The sequence below is a fragment of the Podarcis erhardii genome (genome assembly GCF_964252035.2).
Source record: "Podarcis erhardii genome assembly, chromosome: 10".
Taxonomy (NCBI): Eukaryota; Metazoa; Chordata; class Lepidosauria; order Squamata; family Lacertidae; genus Podarcis; species Podarcis erhardii.
The window spans coordinates 12,792,793-12,812,047 of NC_138500.1; the positions used below are offsets into that span (position 1 = coordinate 12,792,793).

The 19,255-nt window shown below is 42.5% G+C and overlaps 1 protein-coding gene and 1 long non-coding RNA gene across 33 annotated transcripts in view; one reads left to right on the forward strand and one right to left on the reverse strand.

Annotated features, from left to right (window-relative positions):
• Window positions 1-867: 867 nt before the first annotated feature.
• LOC309351140 lies at window positions 868-2,153 on the forward strand. The gene is made up of 2 exons (XR_014160717.1): window positions 868-1,556; window positions 1,898-2,153. It is a non-coding gene; the product is annotated as an uncharacterized lncRNA (long non-coding RNA).
• Window positions 2,154-6,362: 4,209 nt separating this feature from the next.
• The window catches only part of C2CD5 (C2 calcium dependent domain containing 5), an 88,369-nt gene continuing 75,476 nt past the window's right edge, over window positions 6,363-19,255 (reverse strand). For 26 of the 32 annotated variants that reach the window (XM_081879662.1, XM_081879634.1, XM_081879645.1 and 23 more), the window contains 5 exons: window positions 13,177-13,218; window positions 11,228-11,329; window positions 10,115-10,302; window positions 9,326-9,472; window positions 6,363-7,812 (listed from right to left, as the gene is read on the reverse strand). In XM_081879662.1, the coding sequence (XP_081735788.1) occupies window positions 7,669-7,812; window positions 9,326-9,472; window positions 10,115-10,302; window positions 11,228-11,329; window positions 13,177-13,218 (623 nt within the window). In that variant the 3' untranslated portion in view covers window positions 6,363-7,668. The remainder of the gene's footprint in view (window positions 7,813-9,325; window positions 9,473-10,114; window positions 10,303-11,227; window positions 11,330-13,176; window positions 13,219-19,255) is intronic. The other 6 variants (XM_081879636.1, XM_081879653.1, XM_081879654.1 and 3 more) reach the window with 3 other exon arrangements.

Sequence of the window (19,255 nt, forward strand, 5' to 3'; positions counted from 1 at the left end):
TGTTCAAGTGTCATGAAGGGAACCTGATGTGCATTATAGGCAGGACTGCAAGGTGCATGATTGCTGGATCTCAGATAGCGAGAAATTGGGTGAACTTGGGTTGTACCATATAGTCTGAGCCAAATCTGCCCATTCCCCTCTTTGACCTGATATCTGACCACTTTGGGCAGCCTACACGTGAAGTCTATCAGGTTTGGAAAGCCGTCTTCCACAAAGTCTTGCATGTTTAAAAGCTGCTTCCAGTAAATATGAGAACGATTTATTTCTTTGCTTGCTTTAGCAGATGCAAGTGTGTCCCACTGGGATCCTAAGGGAATGAGTAGCATGTTCAACGAGGTTTTAAATCAAGTTGTGCATTCAAGAAGGGATTTTCATTACCATTTCAAAAAACAACTATTCTGAAAAACCAATACAACCGTAACTAAAAGATTAAATGATTGTGAAGACTCAGCCTTACTCCTGCCTTTCTCCCCTACATCTTCTATTGTTTCCATCTTATTTTTTTATATATAGATTTTGTAAGCCCTTTGGGCTAGAGACCTGTTCTTTGTAAAGTGTCATGTGCAGCATTATAAATACTTATAAATGGCTGCTACTCTTCCTGCTGCAATTGTTCCAAAACACAGAGGCTTGAGAATTCACTTCTTGGCCCAATTCAAGGTGCTCATGTTACAGTTTGAAGCCCTGAATGACTTAGGCAGAAAATATCTAAAATACTGCCTATGTCTCTAGGGTCCCGCCTTCTTTTTGTGATTGTAAGTTGTTTTATTAAACTGCTTTTAACATTGTGCTTTCGTTGTTGTAACCAGGTTTCTTTCCTGGGACCTTAGGTGAAGGGCAGTATTAAAACAACAGCAGCAGCAGCAACAACTCTCTAGCAGCAGTTGTGCCTTTAGGCATAAGAAATCTTTGACAAGCTTCAGAATCTCCTTTAAAAGGTGTGTTCTCTTAAAAGTTCACAACTGCATGCAACACTCCTATTGTCAATCTGCCTATCACAGTCCTCTCCCTCACACTGCTGTTAAAGGCTTGAAGAGAGAGCATGTATTTAGCTAAGACTCAGGCTTGTTGTAATAGCAAGGAAAACCACTGTCTTCAGAAGTTACAGGGTTATCCAATAGTTGCTTTGCACTAGTGGAAAGCACTTTCCCCCTACATTGGGGGATGGGACACCTTTATCACATCAAGGGCCACATTCCCTTTTGGACCTTTCAGGGGCCACATGCCAGTGGTGGACAGGGCAAGAGTCAAAAGTGCTCAGAGCCGTAAACATGAATTTTACCTATAAGGCTAAGTTTCTTCGCAGCCAAACACCCCTCTCTACCCTCTGTCCAGGCAAGCGGAAGACATCATCCGAGTTCAAGGACAGGTTCCAGTCAGGAAAAAACAGTCAAGGAGGATACAAAGTGAGAGGCATGGCTAAGCAGGCCCGGAGAATGGCCCAAGGGCCAGATAGAGAGGCCTGAAGGGCTTTGGGTTTCCATATCCCTGCCCTATATCCTGGTGACCATCCCTTCCCTATCACCCTCTGTGACATATCTGAACATGTTTTGGAGGTTCCTTTTTTAAAAAAAATAATATTTATTCCAGTTTTAAAAATTACAAAAGAAAACACTAGATTAAGCAAGAAAAAACAAGACCATGAATACAGACAAGCAGATAAAAACCCCCAGAAAAATACAAGCAATTAAGAAAAAAAAGAAAGAAAGAAAAGGGGGAAAAAACAAATCAAACCTTCCCATAACTTATTTTCCATTTGCTTATTTCCTTGACCTCCTCACACCTCCCTTTTTTGTATTCTAGTTCAATTAGATATTTCAGCAAATCCTTTCCATCTTTGTTTTTATCCCAATAATTTATCTTAACATACTGTAATTTTACACTCTCTTCTTTGGAGGTTCCTCTAACCTTTCCGGGATGCGGGTGGCGCTGTGGTCTACACCACTGAGCCAAGGGCTTGCAGATCAGAAGGTTGGTGGTTCGAATCCCTGCAATGGGGTGAGCTCCCGTTGCTCGGTCCCAGCTCCTGCTAACCTAGCAGTTTGAAAGCATGTCAAAGTGCAAGTAGATAAATATGTACAACTCCGGTGGGAAGGTAAACAGCGTTTCCGGGTGCTGCTCTGGTTTCGCCAGAAGCGGCTTAGTCATGCTGGCGACATGACCCAGAAAAACTGCAAACGCAGGCTCCCCCAGCCTGTAAAGCAAGATGAGCGCCACAACCCCAGAGTCGTTCGTGACTGGACTTAACTGTCAGGAGTCCTTTACCTTTTTCTTATTTTTACTAACCTTTTCAGAGTAGACAAGGGGAGCTGAAGTGGGTAGAAGGGACTGGTGACAACTAGGTGAAAAAGTGTTTTCTGCCAGTGCAAAGCCGGTATTGGATGCAGACCACAATAATTAAGTCTCAAATATTCTGCCATTAGCCAAGAGGTTAAGATGAATGGCCTGTGCTCTGCCTTTGGTTGAGCATTCATTTCCCCACAGCAACCAGTGGAGATGGAGGTCGCCATTCCTGTTTTTGTATGTTATCTAACACAGGCTGGTAAAAAGTTACTGCCAAGTATGGTGAATGTTAAAGCAAAGAAAACAATGTGTTAACTAAATGGAACCGGGGGTTCCCATAATAATAACAATAACAATAACAATAATAATAATAATAATAATAATAATTTATTATTTATACCCCGCCCATCTGGCTGGGCCTCCCCAGCCACTCTGGGCGACTTCCATAGAAACCAAAAATACAGTAAAATATTACACGTTAAAAACTTTCCTGAACAGGGCTGCCTTAAGATGTCTTCTGAATGTCAGGTAGTTGTTTATCGCTTTGACATCTGCTGGAAGGGCGTTCCACAGGGCGGGCGCCACTACCGAGAAGGCCCTCTGCATGGTTCCCTGTAGCTTTGCTTCTCGCAATGAGGGAACCGCCAGAAGGCCCTCGGCGCTGGACCTCAGCGTCCGGGCAGAACGACGGGGGTGGAGACGCTCCTTCAGGTATACTGGACCGAGGCCGTTTAGGGCTTTAAAGGTCAGCACCAACACTTTGAATTGTGCTGGGAAACGTACTGGGAGCCAATGTAGGTCTTTCAAGACCGGTGTTATATGGTCTCGGCGGCCGCCCCCAGTCACCAGTCTAGCTGCCGCATTCTGGATTAGTTGTAGTTTCCGAGTCACCTTCAAAGGTAGCCCCATGTAGAGCGCATTGCAGTAGTCCAAGCGGGAGATAACCAGAGCATGCACCACTCTGGCGAGACAGTCAACAGGCAGATAGGGTCTCAGCCTACGTACCAGATGGAGCTGGTAAACAGCTGCCCTGAACACAGATTTGACTTGTGCCTCCATGGACAGAAGTGAGTCCAAAATGACTCTCAGGCTGCGCACCTGGTCCTTCAGGGGCACAGTTACCCCATTCAGGACCAGGGAATCCTCCACACCTGCCCGCCTCCTGTCCCCCCAAAACAGTACTTCTGTCTTGTCAGGATTCAACCTCAATCTGTTAGCCGCCATCCATCCTCCAACCACCTCCAGACACTCACACAGGACCTTCACCGCCTTCACTGGTTCTGATTTAAAAGAGAGGTAGAGCTGGGTATCATCTGCATACTGATGAACACCCAGCCCAAACCTCCTGATGATCTCTTCCAGCGGCTGCATGTAAATGTTGAAAAGCATGGGGGAGAGGACAGAACCCTGAGGCACCCCACAAGTGAGAGCCCAGGGGTCTGAACACTCATCCCCCACCACCACTTTCTGAACACGGCCCAGGAGGAAGGAGCGGAACCACTGTATGACAGTGCCCCCAGCTCCCAGCCCCTCAAGACGGTCCAGAAGGATGTTATGGTCAATGGCATCAAACGCCGCTAAGAGATCCAGCAGAACTAGGAAACAGCTCTCACCTTTGTCCCTAGCCCGCCGGAGATCATCAACCAGTGCGACCAAGGCAGTTTCAGTCCCATGATGAGGCCTGAATACTGACTGGAAGGGATCCAAATGGTCCACTTCTTCCAGGCGTGCCTGGAGTTGTTCAGCAACCGCTCGCTCAATCACCTTGCCCAAGAATGGAAGATTTGAGACTGGGCGATAGTTGGCCATCGTGGCCGCATCTAAAGATAGTTTTTTAAGAAGTGGTTTAATAACCGCCTCTTTCAGCGGGTCTGGGAAGGCTCCCTCACGGAGGGAAGCATTCACCACCCCACAAAGCCCATCGCCCAGTCCTTCCCGGCTAGCTTTTATAAGCCAGGATGGGCAAGGATCCAGGAGACAGGTGGTTGGTTTCACTCGTCCAAGCAGCCTGTCCACATCCTCGGAGGTAACAGATTGGAATTGATCCCACTCAACTTGACTAGACAAAACTCTAGCACTCTCCCACCCCGGCCCTGCTCCCACAGTGGAGTCTACTTCTTCCTGAATCTGAGCGATTTTATCTGCAAAAAACTTTGCAAAATCATTGCAGGAGAACATGTGGCCCGTAGTGGGCCCCGATGTTGCAGGTGGTTCCGCTAAATTGTGAACCACCTGAAAAAGTCTCCTGCTGCTGTTTTCTGCAGATGCAATAGAGGCGGTGAAGTAATTCTTCTTCGCCGTCGCTATTGCCACTTGGTAGGCTCTAACCTGTGTCTGGTCAGATTCGGAATGAGTTCTCCACCACCGGCGCTCTAGCCATCTCAACGATTGTTTCATTGCCCTCAGATCCGTGGAAAACCATGGGGCTGTCCGGGCTCCATGCAATTGGAGAGGGCGCTTCGAAGCCAAAAAGTCAATAGCCCTGGTTAACTCCACATTCCAGCGGGCCACCAGGGAATCAGCTGAAAGGCCATCAACATGGGATAAAGCATCCCCTACCACTCTCTGGAAACCATTTGGATCCATTAAGTGGCGGGGGCGGACCATCCGAATTGGTCCCACCTCCCTTCAGAGGGGATGGGTTGCAGAGAAGTCCAGTAGCACCAGGAAGTAATCTGACCATGGCACTTCTTTCGTTTCGCTTTTACTTAGTGTCAGATCACCAACATCCATAGAGGTAAACACCAGGTCCAAGGCATGTCCGTGGCTATGGGTTGGGCCAGACTTATTCAGGGACAACCCCATGGAGGCCATGCTTTCCACGAAGTCCCGAGCGGCCCCTTGTAAGGTCGTGTCGGCATGGATGTTAAAATCCCCTAGGACAACCAAGCTAGGTGTCTCCAGGAGAACATCCGGCACAACCTGAAGCAGCTCAGGCAGGGAATCCTTGGTGCAGCGGGGAGGTCGGTACACCAAAAGGAATCCTGTACTGCCCCTGTTGCCCAACTTCCAGAACATGCACTCAGAAAACTGGGTCTTCCCAATAGGACGCCTGGTGCAAACTAATGACTTCCTAAAAATCACTGCAACCCCCCCTTCCCCGCCCACATGACCTGGGTTGCTGTGCGTAAGAGAAACCTGGTGGACAAGCAGCGGCAAGGACAGGCCCATCTGCTTCATCCAGGTCAAGTCCTCCATCCATGATCAAGTCATGGATGGCAGTGGTCTTATGAATCATTGACCTGGCATTGCACAGCAGCACCTTCAGGTCATGTGGGTATCCCTTGCTGATTCTAGTATCCATCCGGTCAGGACCAGACCCGGAGGCAGGAATAGTCCTCAGACAACGACTAAACCTGCCCCCTCTGTAATGACATGGTCTGGTCTTAGCGTAACTCCTCCTCCTACCCGTGATCACTGAGATCGGTTGTCCCAGTGCATCCCCCCCTGTGGAACATGCCCCAGCCATTTTGTGGGCTGGGGCCCACTCCCCATAGGACTAGAATGAAAAATAGCTTTCATCTGTCAGGCTATTTCCTCTATTTCCTGGCAGAACTTCAGCAATTGAAAAAATAAAATAGGCAAGTGGTATGACAACAGTACACAACATCAATTTTTAGGAGTTAGAAATGAATTAAGATAAAAGAATCAAGAAAACTGCCTCTGTGTCAGCTTTCAAGAAGTCACCAACTCCATCTAGTATGCCAGCTGAGACCCTACTTCCTGGACGTCACTAACAGAACTTTTTCTGTTAGTGCACCTGTTAGTTACCTTCTACAACCTGTGAGAATCTAGCAGTCAGTATGTCCTCAACATATCTTTGCAAAGCAGCTTCCAAGGATTGTGTTCCACAATTGCTTCTAGCTATTTCTACAACAAAGCCAATAGATACTGAGAGATGTGGTTATAGACCCATTGTAATTAAGGGGCCTAAATTCATTAATTTCAGTGGGTATTCTCGGAGCATGACTAATGCAAAATATACAACTGATATAACCCACCCAAAAATCGTTGCATGCTTACCTCCTCACCACCTCTCCCAAATAGCAAATCAGGATTATCTTTTCTTTTTTTTTTAAAGAAAGAAGCTTTATTATGCAAATAGGAATGTGATTTTCATCATTCTCATTTACAATGGAATCTCTGAATTGGACAAATAATAAGATAATTTCTGTACCCAGATCTAGCAAAATGTCATCTATTTACATTCAAGTTTACACCTTTTCTTCAAGTTCCACACTGGAGGCCATCAAAAACACTTCAGCTGGGCTCCTATATGGCCATGAGTGAGGGAAGAAGTGCATCCACAGGTTTTCAAAGTTTTTCCTACAGCTACTCATCAGTTGAAGAGGCAAGCCAGTTTTAATAAAAGTGGCATGCCTGTTCAGCCAAGTGATTGCTGCCACAGAAACTTTCAAAACATATTTCATGCTTCAGCATGCATTTATCTCCCCTATCCACGCATGCAAGTGTCTAGGATCGCATCTGTTAATAGCAGTTTCTCAGATCTACGGACTGTTATATTCTATCAAATCCATTTCGGTGTGTCTAATCCTCTGTTTACTGCAGCAATCCTTATCTTCCTAGGTACCATATTTAACACCATCTGTGAGTGGTGGCCTTTCTAGAATACTGCTCTTTCTCCAAGTTTCCTTGTATTTGCAACCTGTGAAATCCAAAGCCCTGATTTCCTCTTCAGACGCAGCTAGGATTTCACAGACTTCAGATAGCAGATTTTCATCTACCGCTATTGTTCCAATAACATAAAATGTCAATAGTTATCTGAACCAGTTATTTTATCATAATTCTATTTAGCAATTTAAAATTAAAAAATGTACAATAGAAAAATATTCAATAGTTCACAAACATGAAAAAACATATTTTAACATGCAGCTACATCCAGTCTGTCCAGTTCATGTGGGCGATGATTGTCACTAGTTCCAAAAGCTATGTTTACTTTGCATGTTGCGTATTTGGCTGTGCTGTTGGAACCAGCTTTTCCTTTCTTAAAACACATGGAGAGATTTGAACTTCTCAGCTATATTCCAGTTGTAATATAAATCCTCTCTTCCTCCCTCTGAGAATGAGTAACATTTGTTTCTGATAGCTTCCAAGTAAGATTTTTTTTGTTCTGGCCCTATAATATACAGGGCGATATCCTGATGACTTCTGTTCTGATGAACATCTGCTATTTTCAGTTCTTCCTTTAGACAGATGTTCTTTTGTGTGCACAGGGGCTCTTATGAAATCTGATGGACAATATTTATGATTGCCTCAAAATGGAGCAGTCCTTAATATAAGGAGTGTTGCTGATTGAAAAGAAACAAATGAAAGCCATGGCATCTGACACTTTGAAGATAACCTTGAGGTATAATTAAATCCATTTCACTTCTTCATGTTGTAACTTACGGCATCTTTTGAATTGGTAGGTTGAGAGCCATTTGTGGAGAGCTGGTTTGCTGCTCCTTCCAATTCCGATTCACGTATAAAGATTACTGCATCTCCGCTGACATTTATTAGGCACTGTGCCTGCAAAGACAGAAAGCGGGCATCCAGTTATATATCTTCTAGATTTTAAACAGAATCTTATTGTTTACACAGGACTTTAAAATGCACAAAGAAATTCCTGCTACCGGACAAGGTCTTTGTACCTCTCTGCTGCCAGAAGCAGCCAAGTGCTGACAAAAAGTTTACAGATGAGCAGCTGCAGCAACGCTAGCAGAGAAGGAGCTTTCTGCAGATGGTTACAGCAGAGGCCAAAACTAGTAGTACTAGAGATTCAGAAGCTTCTGATCACACAAATGGTTTCTGTGTGAAATGGCCTGAGTAAGTAATTATTTCCTCTCCACCTACACCAGCTCATTTTGTGAATATAGGGCCCTCCCTAACAGCCCCAACAAATAAACATTTTTTTTCTCCAAGCTAAGGCTGCTCAGCCTTTTCAGCCTCACTTTTCATGTGTTTCCCTTTCAATTTCTTTGAAAGCTGACACAGCAGAAAGCTACAAATTGACAATTTGCTAACGTCCTTTTTGGAATGGCACACATTGTTCAAAAGGCCTTTGGAGCCCAGTGCAATAAATGCAGTTGCTCCTTTTTTATCGGGATTTAAGACTCCTGTCCGTAAAAAGTGGGAATGTTATATATATATTTTACCAAAACTGTGGTGTTTCTTGGAAAATGCAGCCCTCCATTCCGTGCTTCTATTGCGACTTCACACACAAAAGGAGCCAAATCATGCAGCCACATTTATTAGCCAAGAATTCCAGTAGCTACAAACAAATGAAAAGTCTAATTGCTCCATTTTAAGGCCCAGGGGCTGTCACAAACCCTTTAAAGAAGGGGTGGGGGACCCTTTTGGACTTGTGAGCCAGACTGTCATCTGCCCCCACTCCCGAGTGCCAACTTTTGACAGGTGAGTGGGATAACCCACTCGTCAATCACTTGACATGGTGTGATTAACAGGTAGGTTGTTTACTTAGCAGGAATTCTTGACTGTGTTGGAAAACAAGCCTTTCTCGGGAGAAGCTGGCAACTCTCCCAGGCTCCTGGCTTGGTCTCCGGTGACCTCCCTGGCTACAATCCCCGCAGGATCCAGGCTAGGTCTCGATAGGCGACACTTCCCAGCATGGGAAGTGCACACCCACTCCCTCCTGCTTCCCTAGCAGGGAAAGGAGATAGCCAGAAACGTCTATTTACATACTTTTATTTCTGACTTTGCAGCATTACAGAAAACATGTCCGATCACTTCAAACTTCAGCAAACAAGTGAAAGAGACTTCCTGTACATATGCAAGACACATATTACACACTGAGCAAATTCCGGTGAATTGCCCTGTGAACTGACTGTAACATTGTTTCCCACAGTCAACCCCATCATGTGATGTAAACAAGCTGTCTGTCTGCAGCTGCGATGATCTCATATTGTAACAGACTTTAGGAGAACCTTGCCTGGATGCCAGTACATTGCAAATGCTGTCAGGCTTCTCTAGTCCTTGACCGTTTATGTGCAGACATACAGTGTTCTCTTCAAGCACCATTTACCTGATTTTTGTTTGGATTCTCCATGAACACGCACTGCTTCATGATGTAAGAGACAACGGCATTTCCCCCGAGAGCTGCCACGTGAGCCCTTACCATTGCAAAGACCTCAGCAATGAATGCATGAAGAAAACCGCTTACACCGCCCTCCTATAAAAACACACCAACACGCATTTTAGTGGAAAGGCACTAGTAAAACCATCCCCAGAATTTACTGTTCTTTAGTTTCAAATTTATTCTAAACAAGTGAAAACTAATCAACAGCTGTTCCAAAAGAGTTGTGTCGTTTTTCTTAGTCTTCTAAAGCATCATTCAGAGTTAACACATACTTTGAGAACTACTACTTCAAACCTCCAAGTAAACAGTCTGATTTATCAGCAAAAAAGCAATGAAAAACCACAAATAGCATTCAAAACCATACAAGGAACAGATGGGACTGTGTGACAATTTGCTTAGGCTCCCAAAACATTTGCTGTTATTGTTGCCTTATAATAGCATACCTGCATATTTTTCAAATTATCTAGCAGAGCTATACTGTGGATCTTTTCTGCAAACACACAATCAAGGGCTGGGTTAATCTGCTAAAAAGAGCACCAAATTCAACTGTGCATTGGATTTTGCTTATAGTGAAGGTATATGGAGATATGATAATCTGGAATCTGCTCAAGCAAGATTTACGCCCTTTATTTTTCTGTTAATTCTGAATTTCTGAATCTCTTGTACCCAGCATAACTAAAACCCAAGATCAGCCATGTTAGCCATGAGAGAAAGGCGAACTCCAGTGCAGCTTACCTCACGCAAAGAAGTGGTTTCTCGTATAAAAAACATGTTGATTATTCCAAGGTATTTGGTTATTTTTGCCCCAGCGATGAAAGAAAGAGGTGTCATCTTAACAACTGGCACAGTGGAACTCATGCCGGATGAGCCAGAACGACGGGACTGTCCTTCTGTCAATGGACTTGGTTTGTCGAATGAAATGGCTACAAGTGGCAGAAGGGAGGAAGGAAAGAAGGAAGACAGACAGAGAATAACTACTCAATATATGGACAGTTGCATCGGTAGCTCCAACAGATTAAGCCTTCTTCATGGTTTCCACATAGCTTGGTGACAACATTCAGCTGCCCGTGATGCTCAGCCATAGAAAAGAAATAACCATGCAGCACATGCAAACGAGAGACAAAAAGCTTGAATGGGATTTAATTTTGGAAGAAGAGTAGCATTCCTGCAAAAGAAAACACTGAGGCCAGCAGCTGCACATACAAATGATCAGTTATAAAGTGAAGACACAGGTAGTGCGGAGGGAGGGAGGGAGTGGTTGGGAAAGGTATCACGATTTGGTAAAAATTTCTGCTAGAGGGAACGACAAAAAGTCTACAGGAAAGAGTGTGAAAGTTGACACGTTTCTCCAGTCCAGCATTTTTCAAATTTTGGAGAAATTCTTCATTGCTGTCAGCTTCCAGGTAAATCTTCATCTTGGGTAACTAAAGCAAAAGTCATACCTGCAGCCATTGAACTACTTCAACAAAAATTAAAAACTCAACACTTTGTAATTCAGTGATTGCTGCCACAAATATCGTGCAGGTGATCCTTGCATAGTCTGAAGAATTTCACTGATGTATACATACACTTTCTGCCACACGGTATGTATACCTTTTAGTTGTACAATTCACAAGCCTATTTATCACCTATATATTTACTGGCAGTTTACTTTTGGAGCACAGAACAATGTGCTCCAAAATCAACCTGGCATTAATGTTTTCAAAAACAGACGCTGTGTGTCTGCAGCTTTCACACTCGGACACTGATTTTGCAATGCCACTACTGGGTAGGAAGCTCCACCGTTTGCCACTGAAAGATCAGAACTACGCTTCCAATGATCAGAATGTGGTAGAAATGACCGCCTACTTGTCTTAATTGATCCACGCCTTATGGTCTGAGCTTTCAGTTTAATGAATTCTATCCAGCTGTTGCATCTGTCTGCAAAGGAACTGTAATCAACTGATGTTGCTGGAAACACAGACAGAAAAACAAAAGGAAAAACAAAGGAAAAAAATATGGGTGATGCCCCTTTGCCCATTGCAGTGCTCCTTCTGATGAATCAATTATCTGCATCCAAGAATAAGTGGTTTTCCAAGAAAACATAGTGCTTGCCTCTGCTTGGACATTACAGGTAGGACATGATTCACCTACGTAGTATGAACATCTAGAAACATCATCCCTATGATAAATGCATACATGTCTTGTTTTATCCATTTCTACAGCAGTGAATTCAAAAGAGTACCTGCTGCCATAAGACTGCCTTGCAGTTTTCTGTAACAGTGCTTTCAAAGTGCTTGGCGGTGCTTCAAGAGATGCCCTTTTGGCAACTCTGATGATTCTGTGAATCATGTCCAACATTTCTGAAAGTTACAGTGCTTGGGATCACTGTGGAGGCTTCTACAAGGCAGCACAAATTGAGCCTTCTGCTGTATGATGATCAGAAGGAAGATACTGCATAAGTACCTTCCACTCCCCAGATACACCAATTTCAGGCAGTGGTCCAGAGCAGAGGCTAGACAGGTCCCACACAAACTGCCTGTGGGAGTCTGCAGGGCCACCAGCAGGGACCGCAAGGAAGCAGAGATCACATGAACAGATTCACACGGTTGCTGCAATTTGCAAGAACGAATTGATCTGGAGGATCACTGTGACTGTACAAATCATGGCACCAGTGTACATGGTCCCCACATGCTGTTTCGTACAGCTCTCTCTTCAATGTGATCCCTGCTGGGTGAGAGCTTGCTGGCTGCAGTTTGAATGGAGTCTGCTGACTGTCTGAACCAGTGTGAAGTGCTCAGTGTTGTGATATGTTTAGTTAATGAATACATCATGAAATGATCTGTACCGGACAGAGATAAGTGGTGTGAAATACCCAGGTAACTTGATGTTGTGAATTCAGGTGCAAACAGTAGTCAAATGGGACAGAGTCATTCAGCTCTGAGCACGTATTTTTAAATATAAAGGATATTTTCACTATAATAAACAAAATAACTGGCACAGGGCTGCATGAATGAGGGAACTCCCATATAATGTCCTTAGGATATCACACCTCACCCTCGACAGTATCCATACCAGACAAATCTTTTAAACAAATAAATGAAAAGTATTTGCACCCTTTTGGCAACAACTTTGATGTTTTGAATCCAACACCTGGGGTGCCTTGCATGGCCACTCAAACTCTTAAACCCAAGCTTATGAGCTTCCTGGACCAGCTCACTAAAAGTTCAGCAATTGTTTTCAGCTTCAATTTAAAAACCACAGAACTTCTCCTGATAAGCAGGAAATAAAGATAAAATATACTGCACGTAAGCCCCTGTTTGTGCTGTTGAAACACCTATTCCTTTTCAAGATCGTTACCCTCGCAGTGAAAATTGAAGCCCCCCCCCCCCCATTACTGAGTATTCCTAGGCAGGCACCAAGACTGGTATCAAGAATTCCACAGCAGCACGCATTTTTTATGTATTAACTGATCTTTAGTTCCATCCCCTTCCAGTCCTCCGTAAAAAACCAACAACTGAGGAATTCAATATAACATTAAAGGAAGATGAAGAACTGAACAACCAGTTATTATGAAAATTGTTCTGGAAGACAAAGTGACAAATAAGACCACCCGTCACTTCTAATTCTAGCTACCCTAATGTATATAAAAATACTTTATGAGCATATTCAGATATCAATAAGCCACATCAGAGCATGCTTTCCAAGGCAACTGGTACATACTTCCTGAATGCTTGAAGCCACATCCCAAGTGTACCCCCAACAGAGCCAGGAATGCATCCCCTGTTCTGGCTTATAGCTAAATCAAGGAAACTCACCTCTTTGGACAGCTGTGTGGGAACTTGCATTCTCCAGGTCCTCTAATAAGACAAAATGAATTCCACTGATATGACATAAGAAACATTAACTATATTAATACAGATTTTTATTTCAAGTCAATTTTTAAGTGAGTAATCTGCTAGAGAAATCCCTGTGTTGTGTTTTCTGGTTTTATTTCACACAACATTAACTTTGCACAACCTATTCACAACAGAATACAGTAAACTTTGTACTACATTCAAGAGGGACTGATTTTTCTTGGCAAAGCGTCTTTGGATATCACCTTAAAAAGATTCTTTTCTAGTTCTATGGCCTTGCATACTGAGAAGGCTCTCTGTTTAAAAATAGCAAGGGATTGCAAATCTGAACTGCAACTACTAAAAAAAGAAGCATGTAGTCTGCGAAGTTACTACATTTACTGCCTACGCTCCATAGAACCTAAATGTATAGAATGGCTATGCAAGAATAAGGGTTAATGCTTAACCTAACATGGAGGATTAACATTGATGGAATAGGCAGCTAAACTGGAAAAGCAGAGGGAGCAAGGACTGATAATCACAGAATAGAAACAGAAGAAACGATAGAATGATGCACTTATGCATGTAGGTTATAAAAGCAGAGACTAAGTTCTAAAAATCTTGGAAAGAACGAAGTCTAAATTTTTGACTTAGCCATTTTGCTCCCCTGCAGAAACCAAGACTGAGCCCAACAGAAGAAAGAAAGAAAGAAAGAAAGAAAGAAAGAAAGAAAGAAAGAAAGAAAAGGGAAAATCTTTGTTGCAAGTACAGTATGTAAAACTGACCCCACTAATTGGGGGGGAAATTTTAACAGCTAGTACAAGTTTGTGACATTGATTAAATTTATAAGGTGTGTAACCTTTTAAAAATTGTACATGATAAATATTAAAATTTGTGGGGCAGTTTCTCTCACAAAATTTTTGTCAGCGAAAGATCACAAGGAATGCTTTTTACCTCTCAGAACTAAAAAGTGGAAGCTGAGCATGAGGAACTCTTCTCTTTCTAAGTATCCCAAATGTTGGGAGCCAAGTTACCTATGTGAACTCTACCATACGTGCATGGTATAATTACAGAACTGAAGCTCTAATATATAATCACAAATGCAAGGCTGCTGATAATCCCTGGACTTTTGTGAGCAGAATCTGGGATTCCTAAGAAACAATCTATTTCTCTATATCTATACTGTATCTGCCTTTCTTTGTGGGGTAAGGGACTTTTTATGTCCTGCACTGCTACCTAATGCTACCCCCTTCATAGCTTCTATGCTTCTCTTCTTCCCGTATGAATCTTTCTATTACTGAATCCTGACTATGCTTTAACTCTCCACTTTCCACTAAAAGTGCCACTCCAAGCAGGGTGCCCAATTCTAAGCCCTCATCACCACCATCATTGTTTCACACCCTGCAGTTTCATCACATGGTTCAAATCTGCTGAACTGTTTCTTCCCTATGCATTTCCTCTTCTCTTTCAAACAGGATCTTTATTGTTCATTTCTATTTTGTCCTCAGTCAGCCCCCCCCCCGCCCTTTGATTGAGTCTTGTTTTTAGAAGACTAGCATGGGGTGTACTCATTTTTAGCCAAGTAATTCCAAATATCTTTAATACGGTCAATGACCAGAAAACAGTTTATAAAAATATGACATTATAAGTAGTATTGAACTACAAATAGCAGTAAAAATATAGCCAATTCACAGAATTCACAGATCAGCAACGGAGTTTAAATTGTAAACATCGAAGGAACGATAATAAACAGTAGTGACATTTGAATTGAATTTTAAAACCTTAAAAGCCGATACTTAGCCAAGTAATTTATTACTCAAGCTCTTCTGTAAGAACTGCAGGCTAACAATAGAACATTTTTTTAAAAAAGCCTATCTCAACTGTTTCTAGCAATGGAGGCATGTGCCCTGACTGGCATGTATCCAATTATCTTTTGTATTGTTATCATTTCTATACCACATTCTTTCTTCTTCTGAGTCCAACAGACTCAAAATTAGTTATGTCTTGTTCAAATTAAATAAATTCTAATCCAGGAAGCTTGTGTTTACCTTCATAATATTTAAGAGACCTCATCATAATTATTTTCAGATGAGCTCTTATTTTCAGAACTTTTCACCAGAGTGCTGACATCTGTAAGTTGGTCTATCAGTTCACAGGGCAACAAGATTGATGGGAATCCAAAAGGTGACTACATCTGAACTCCCTGGCTTAACCCATGATCTGCCACATATTCATCCCACACAAACTAACCCATAATAGTATGGACTACAGTGCCCTAGAAGCATGAAACAGGAATGACCAAGGTACACCAGGCTCAAGAAAGAACTGAAATTTTGTTAATGGTCCTCAGGTAAGCATGCACAGAAGAAACTGGAAAATTGCCAAAGAACTATATGTTTGTAATAAAAGAACAATCAGCCGCAAGTCTGGACCTCACAAAACTTCTGGAACTTACTCACTGACATATCATATGCTGATATCTGTTCTAGCATGAAAAAGCCACAAATTTCTCTCATCAGATTTCTAAACACTGTATAAAGGCTTCCACTAAGCAAAATCAGACTGAAGACAGATGGCAAGTTTTGTTTTTGTGTGTTGCTGTTTGTTAGTTCTTTAGTGCCATGGTTGTCTCTGATCAAGCAAGTTTTGCAGGTTTATGAACTGCTCTGGTTTGCCATGGCTGACTGTGAGGAAAGCATACACATAGCACAGGCAACCATGGCTGTAATAAACTATTTTCAACACACACACGCACACCCAAATGAAAGGATGTCTCCAGCCCCAGACTACCAGCCTTATTCTGCTCTCCAAGGTGCTGATTTTGCAAAGAGCACCTTAAAGCAACCAGAGGCAACAACCCCCGGAACGAGGGCTTCATATAGGTTACAGACATTAAGCTACATGAATATTTCATCCAGTTCATTTCATATGATTGTATACAGTTCTCTACTGAGTAACTTTTATATTCACTCCGAATAAAAAAAATGCTCCCTAGTCATTATATAAGCAGCATTTTAAAATATCTCTTTATATTTTATGTATATTATTGTCATTGGGTGCTGGCTATCTAACAAGCTTTTCCAGGTGTTCAAATGCTGCTCTGCTAAAGAAAATCTGGTTTGATTACTATAGGATCAATGCAACGCAACCTGTTACTACAGTTTAAATCAAGTGTCAGTGAACCAATTTTTGCCTAAGGGCCACATCCCATCTTGGCCATCCACCTGGAGGGCTCAAACCACCAGTGGGTGCAGCTAGGCACCTTGTGGCAACCTCACCCTATGTTCATTTATGGAGCATCAGCTGCCTTGAGACAGTGGATCCCAATAAAGCCAGCCTCCCTCATCCCTCGCTTTTCCCAACCGTAAAGGAGACAAAAGACATTAGAAACCACTGCTGTGAGCAGTTGCTGAAGAGGGAGGTAGGCAGGATATCAAAAGCAGCAGACAAATGGTTTCCCAATCTCCTCTGATGCTTTCAAAGAGCTGCCCACCTTCTCCTTTGCCTATGTTGAAAGCAGCTGTTGCCAGAGGCAGTGCTCTGACTGTCACTTTTAGACAGTCATAGACAAGTTGGCAGGCTGGTGGATTGAATCTGACTTGTGGGCCACTGGTTTCCTCACCACGGTTGAAGTAATTTCTACAAATCAATGTAAATCATGTCAGTTCTTTATGGAAGAACATGGTTTAACTACACTATTTCACTAACTTAATCTGCACTTCTGTCAACCATAAAAAGGTTATGTTTCAGCCCAGGCTGGAGAATCTTAAGCCAGGAGAATAAATTTCTCCTATTTTGCATGTGTGCCCTTGGCAACTCTTTATTAGTGCAGCTATACACTAGCCCAGCACCATCAACATGGGTTATGTCAACTAGGGCTCATTTTATCCACATGACAGCAGCAAAGCAAAGACTGACACGAAGGGAGCTATAATCAGTCCTTGCTGCTTGATGATTGTGCACATATGATGGGTGTGCTTTTAAACCGAAATTTGTCATATAAACACTTTGCATTTTTAAGGATACATTTAAAATTGTGTATGAAACAGTGCTAGGTGCAGGGCTTTGAAGGAAGCTAGAATATACCCTAGGACAAAAATGTGATGGGAAGGGGCCATACTAAACACACATCAGGTATTATTGGACTATAGATTTCCTAGACATACATGCCTACTTAGCTAGTGTCAACACACCACAACAATACTTGCTATGTGCATGCAACTCTAGAGAAAAGTCATGTGTATATATGCGTGAAAAATCAAGGTGAAAAAAGAATTTTCTGTTGTCCCAGTTTTTGCTTCCTGGGGTGGGGTTTTTTTTTGTGCAACAATACGAATAAAGGAATGTCTGCACTTTTATGAAGGTGCATATGTGTTGCCTGTGTGTATGTGTACATATAAACACTACATGCCTACAGTTGTGAATCAATCTCACTTGCCAGATTAATTGGAGTGCAATGCTTCCTGCTTTCCGAAAAGTGGTAACAAATTCAGGCTGAAGCCTTCACGAAGCCACAATGTACATAGTACAACTTCAACAGCATTACTCAGGTTAAGGTCTCTCTGTTTTAGAGATACAGGGCCTGTTCACATGCTACTTTTTCCCAAGAATATAGCAGAAATGTGTAACAGGGCTTATGCACACTAGCCTTCCTCCCTGCATACTTTACTACATGCAGAACATAATGCTTTAACTAGGTGACAACATGCTTATTTGTATGCGGACGCTCCCTGATCCTTTTGTAATGATGCAAGTTTGTCTCAAAGCTGCTGGGAGAAAGCAGGGAGGGCAGCAGGCTGTTAGTCAAAACGCAGGAATAAAACAGGACCTAAGTATTATGGTAACGCAAAACAATATTCCAAGACCTTATGGAAGGCAGGCAGGCAATTGTCCAAGCTGTGTTTTCGTTATAGAAATTTAAAAAAACAGAACCTGATCAGGCAGAAATTTTATTTGTAAGCTGAATATACCCCTTTAGCACCATTACATTAACACTGCCCTCTGTGGGGGTTTAGTGAGAACGTAATAAATGTTTGGTTCGTTGATCTATTATTTTGCCTGAAGTGCAAATGAACTTAATAATAAAGTTCTCACAGGAGCTCAAGTAAATTATGAATCATAAATCAACTACAGATCTTTCCAAAAGAAAGAATTCCCTTTAGAGAATGGGAGGCGTTGATACGAACCTTGATGATCTCACATAAATGCTTGCTGCGTTTCACAGACCATCCATGGTTAATGTTAAGCACACCGCTTGCTGACAAGGGAGTAGACTACCCTCTACTGGCCAGCAGTTATTTTACAAATAGGGTCTCCTACTAATCTTTGGAAAAGAATAAGCCAAATAAGTTAACAACAGTGAAACCCTGCAAGAAGGCTAAGTTTACACAATGAAAGACATGGAATCCCGGAAGATTCTGATTTGTAGAAAGAAGAGGAGGGTGGTTTGGTAAACAAAAACTCAGCAACAGGATAGATTTGTTGAAGTATCTGTGTGGTCAATAGTGCGTTGCTCCAGAAGCTTCCTCGAGACATTAACTGTGTTAATTACCTCATGACCTAGCATAATCTATTAAAATTGACTTTAGGGATAAGAGTTTCCAGAGGATAGCCATGTTAATCAGTTGCACAGGAGCATTGTTAGGTACTTAAAAGACTTGGGGCACAGACTTATGGCACAAATTTGAAATGTATGTACATGCAAATATAGGCTCACATTCCAAGGTGGGGAAAACATAGTTTTTACCTGTCAGGGCTTATTCTGAGCTATGGGCTGCTTATATACATATTAAAATTAAAACAAGAGCCTCTGGGAAAATTAGGATGGTGGTTAGCTGTGGTCTCCTGGGCATTGCACTTTGGAAGACTCCGGGCACGTTGTGGGATTCGGGTCTCTGGGACACTCCCTAATTACACTCCTGAAGTTGTAGTAAAAACAAAATGAGTCTTGTTTCATAAAGCATAGTGACCATTCACAAGAGCAGAAATTGGTGGTCACATATCCTATATATTCTGCATTAATTAACTGTGGTAGAACAGATCTAGTCAGGTCCAGATGGAG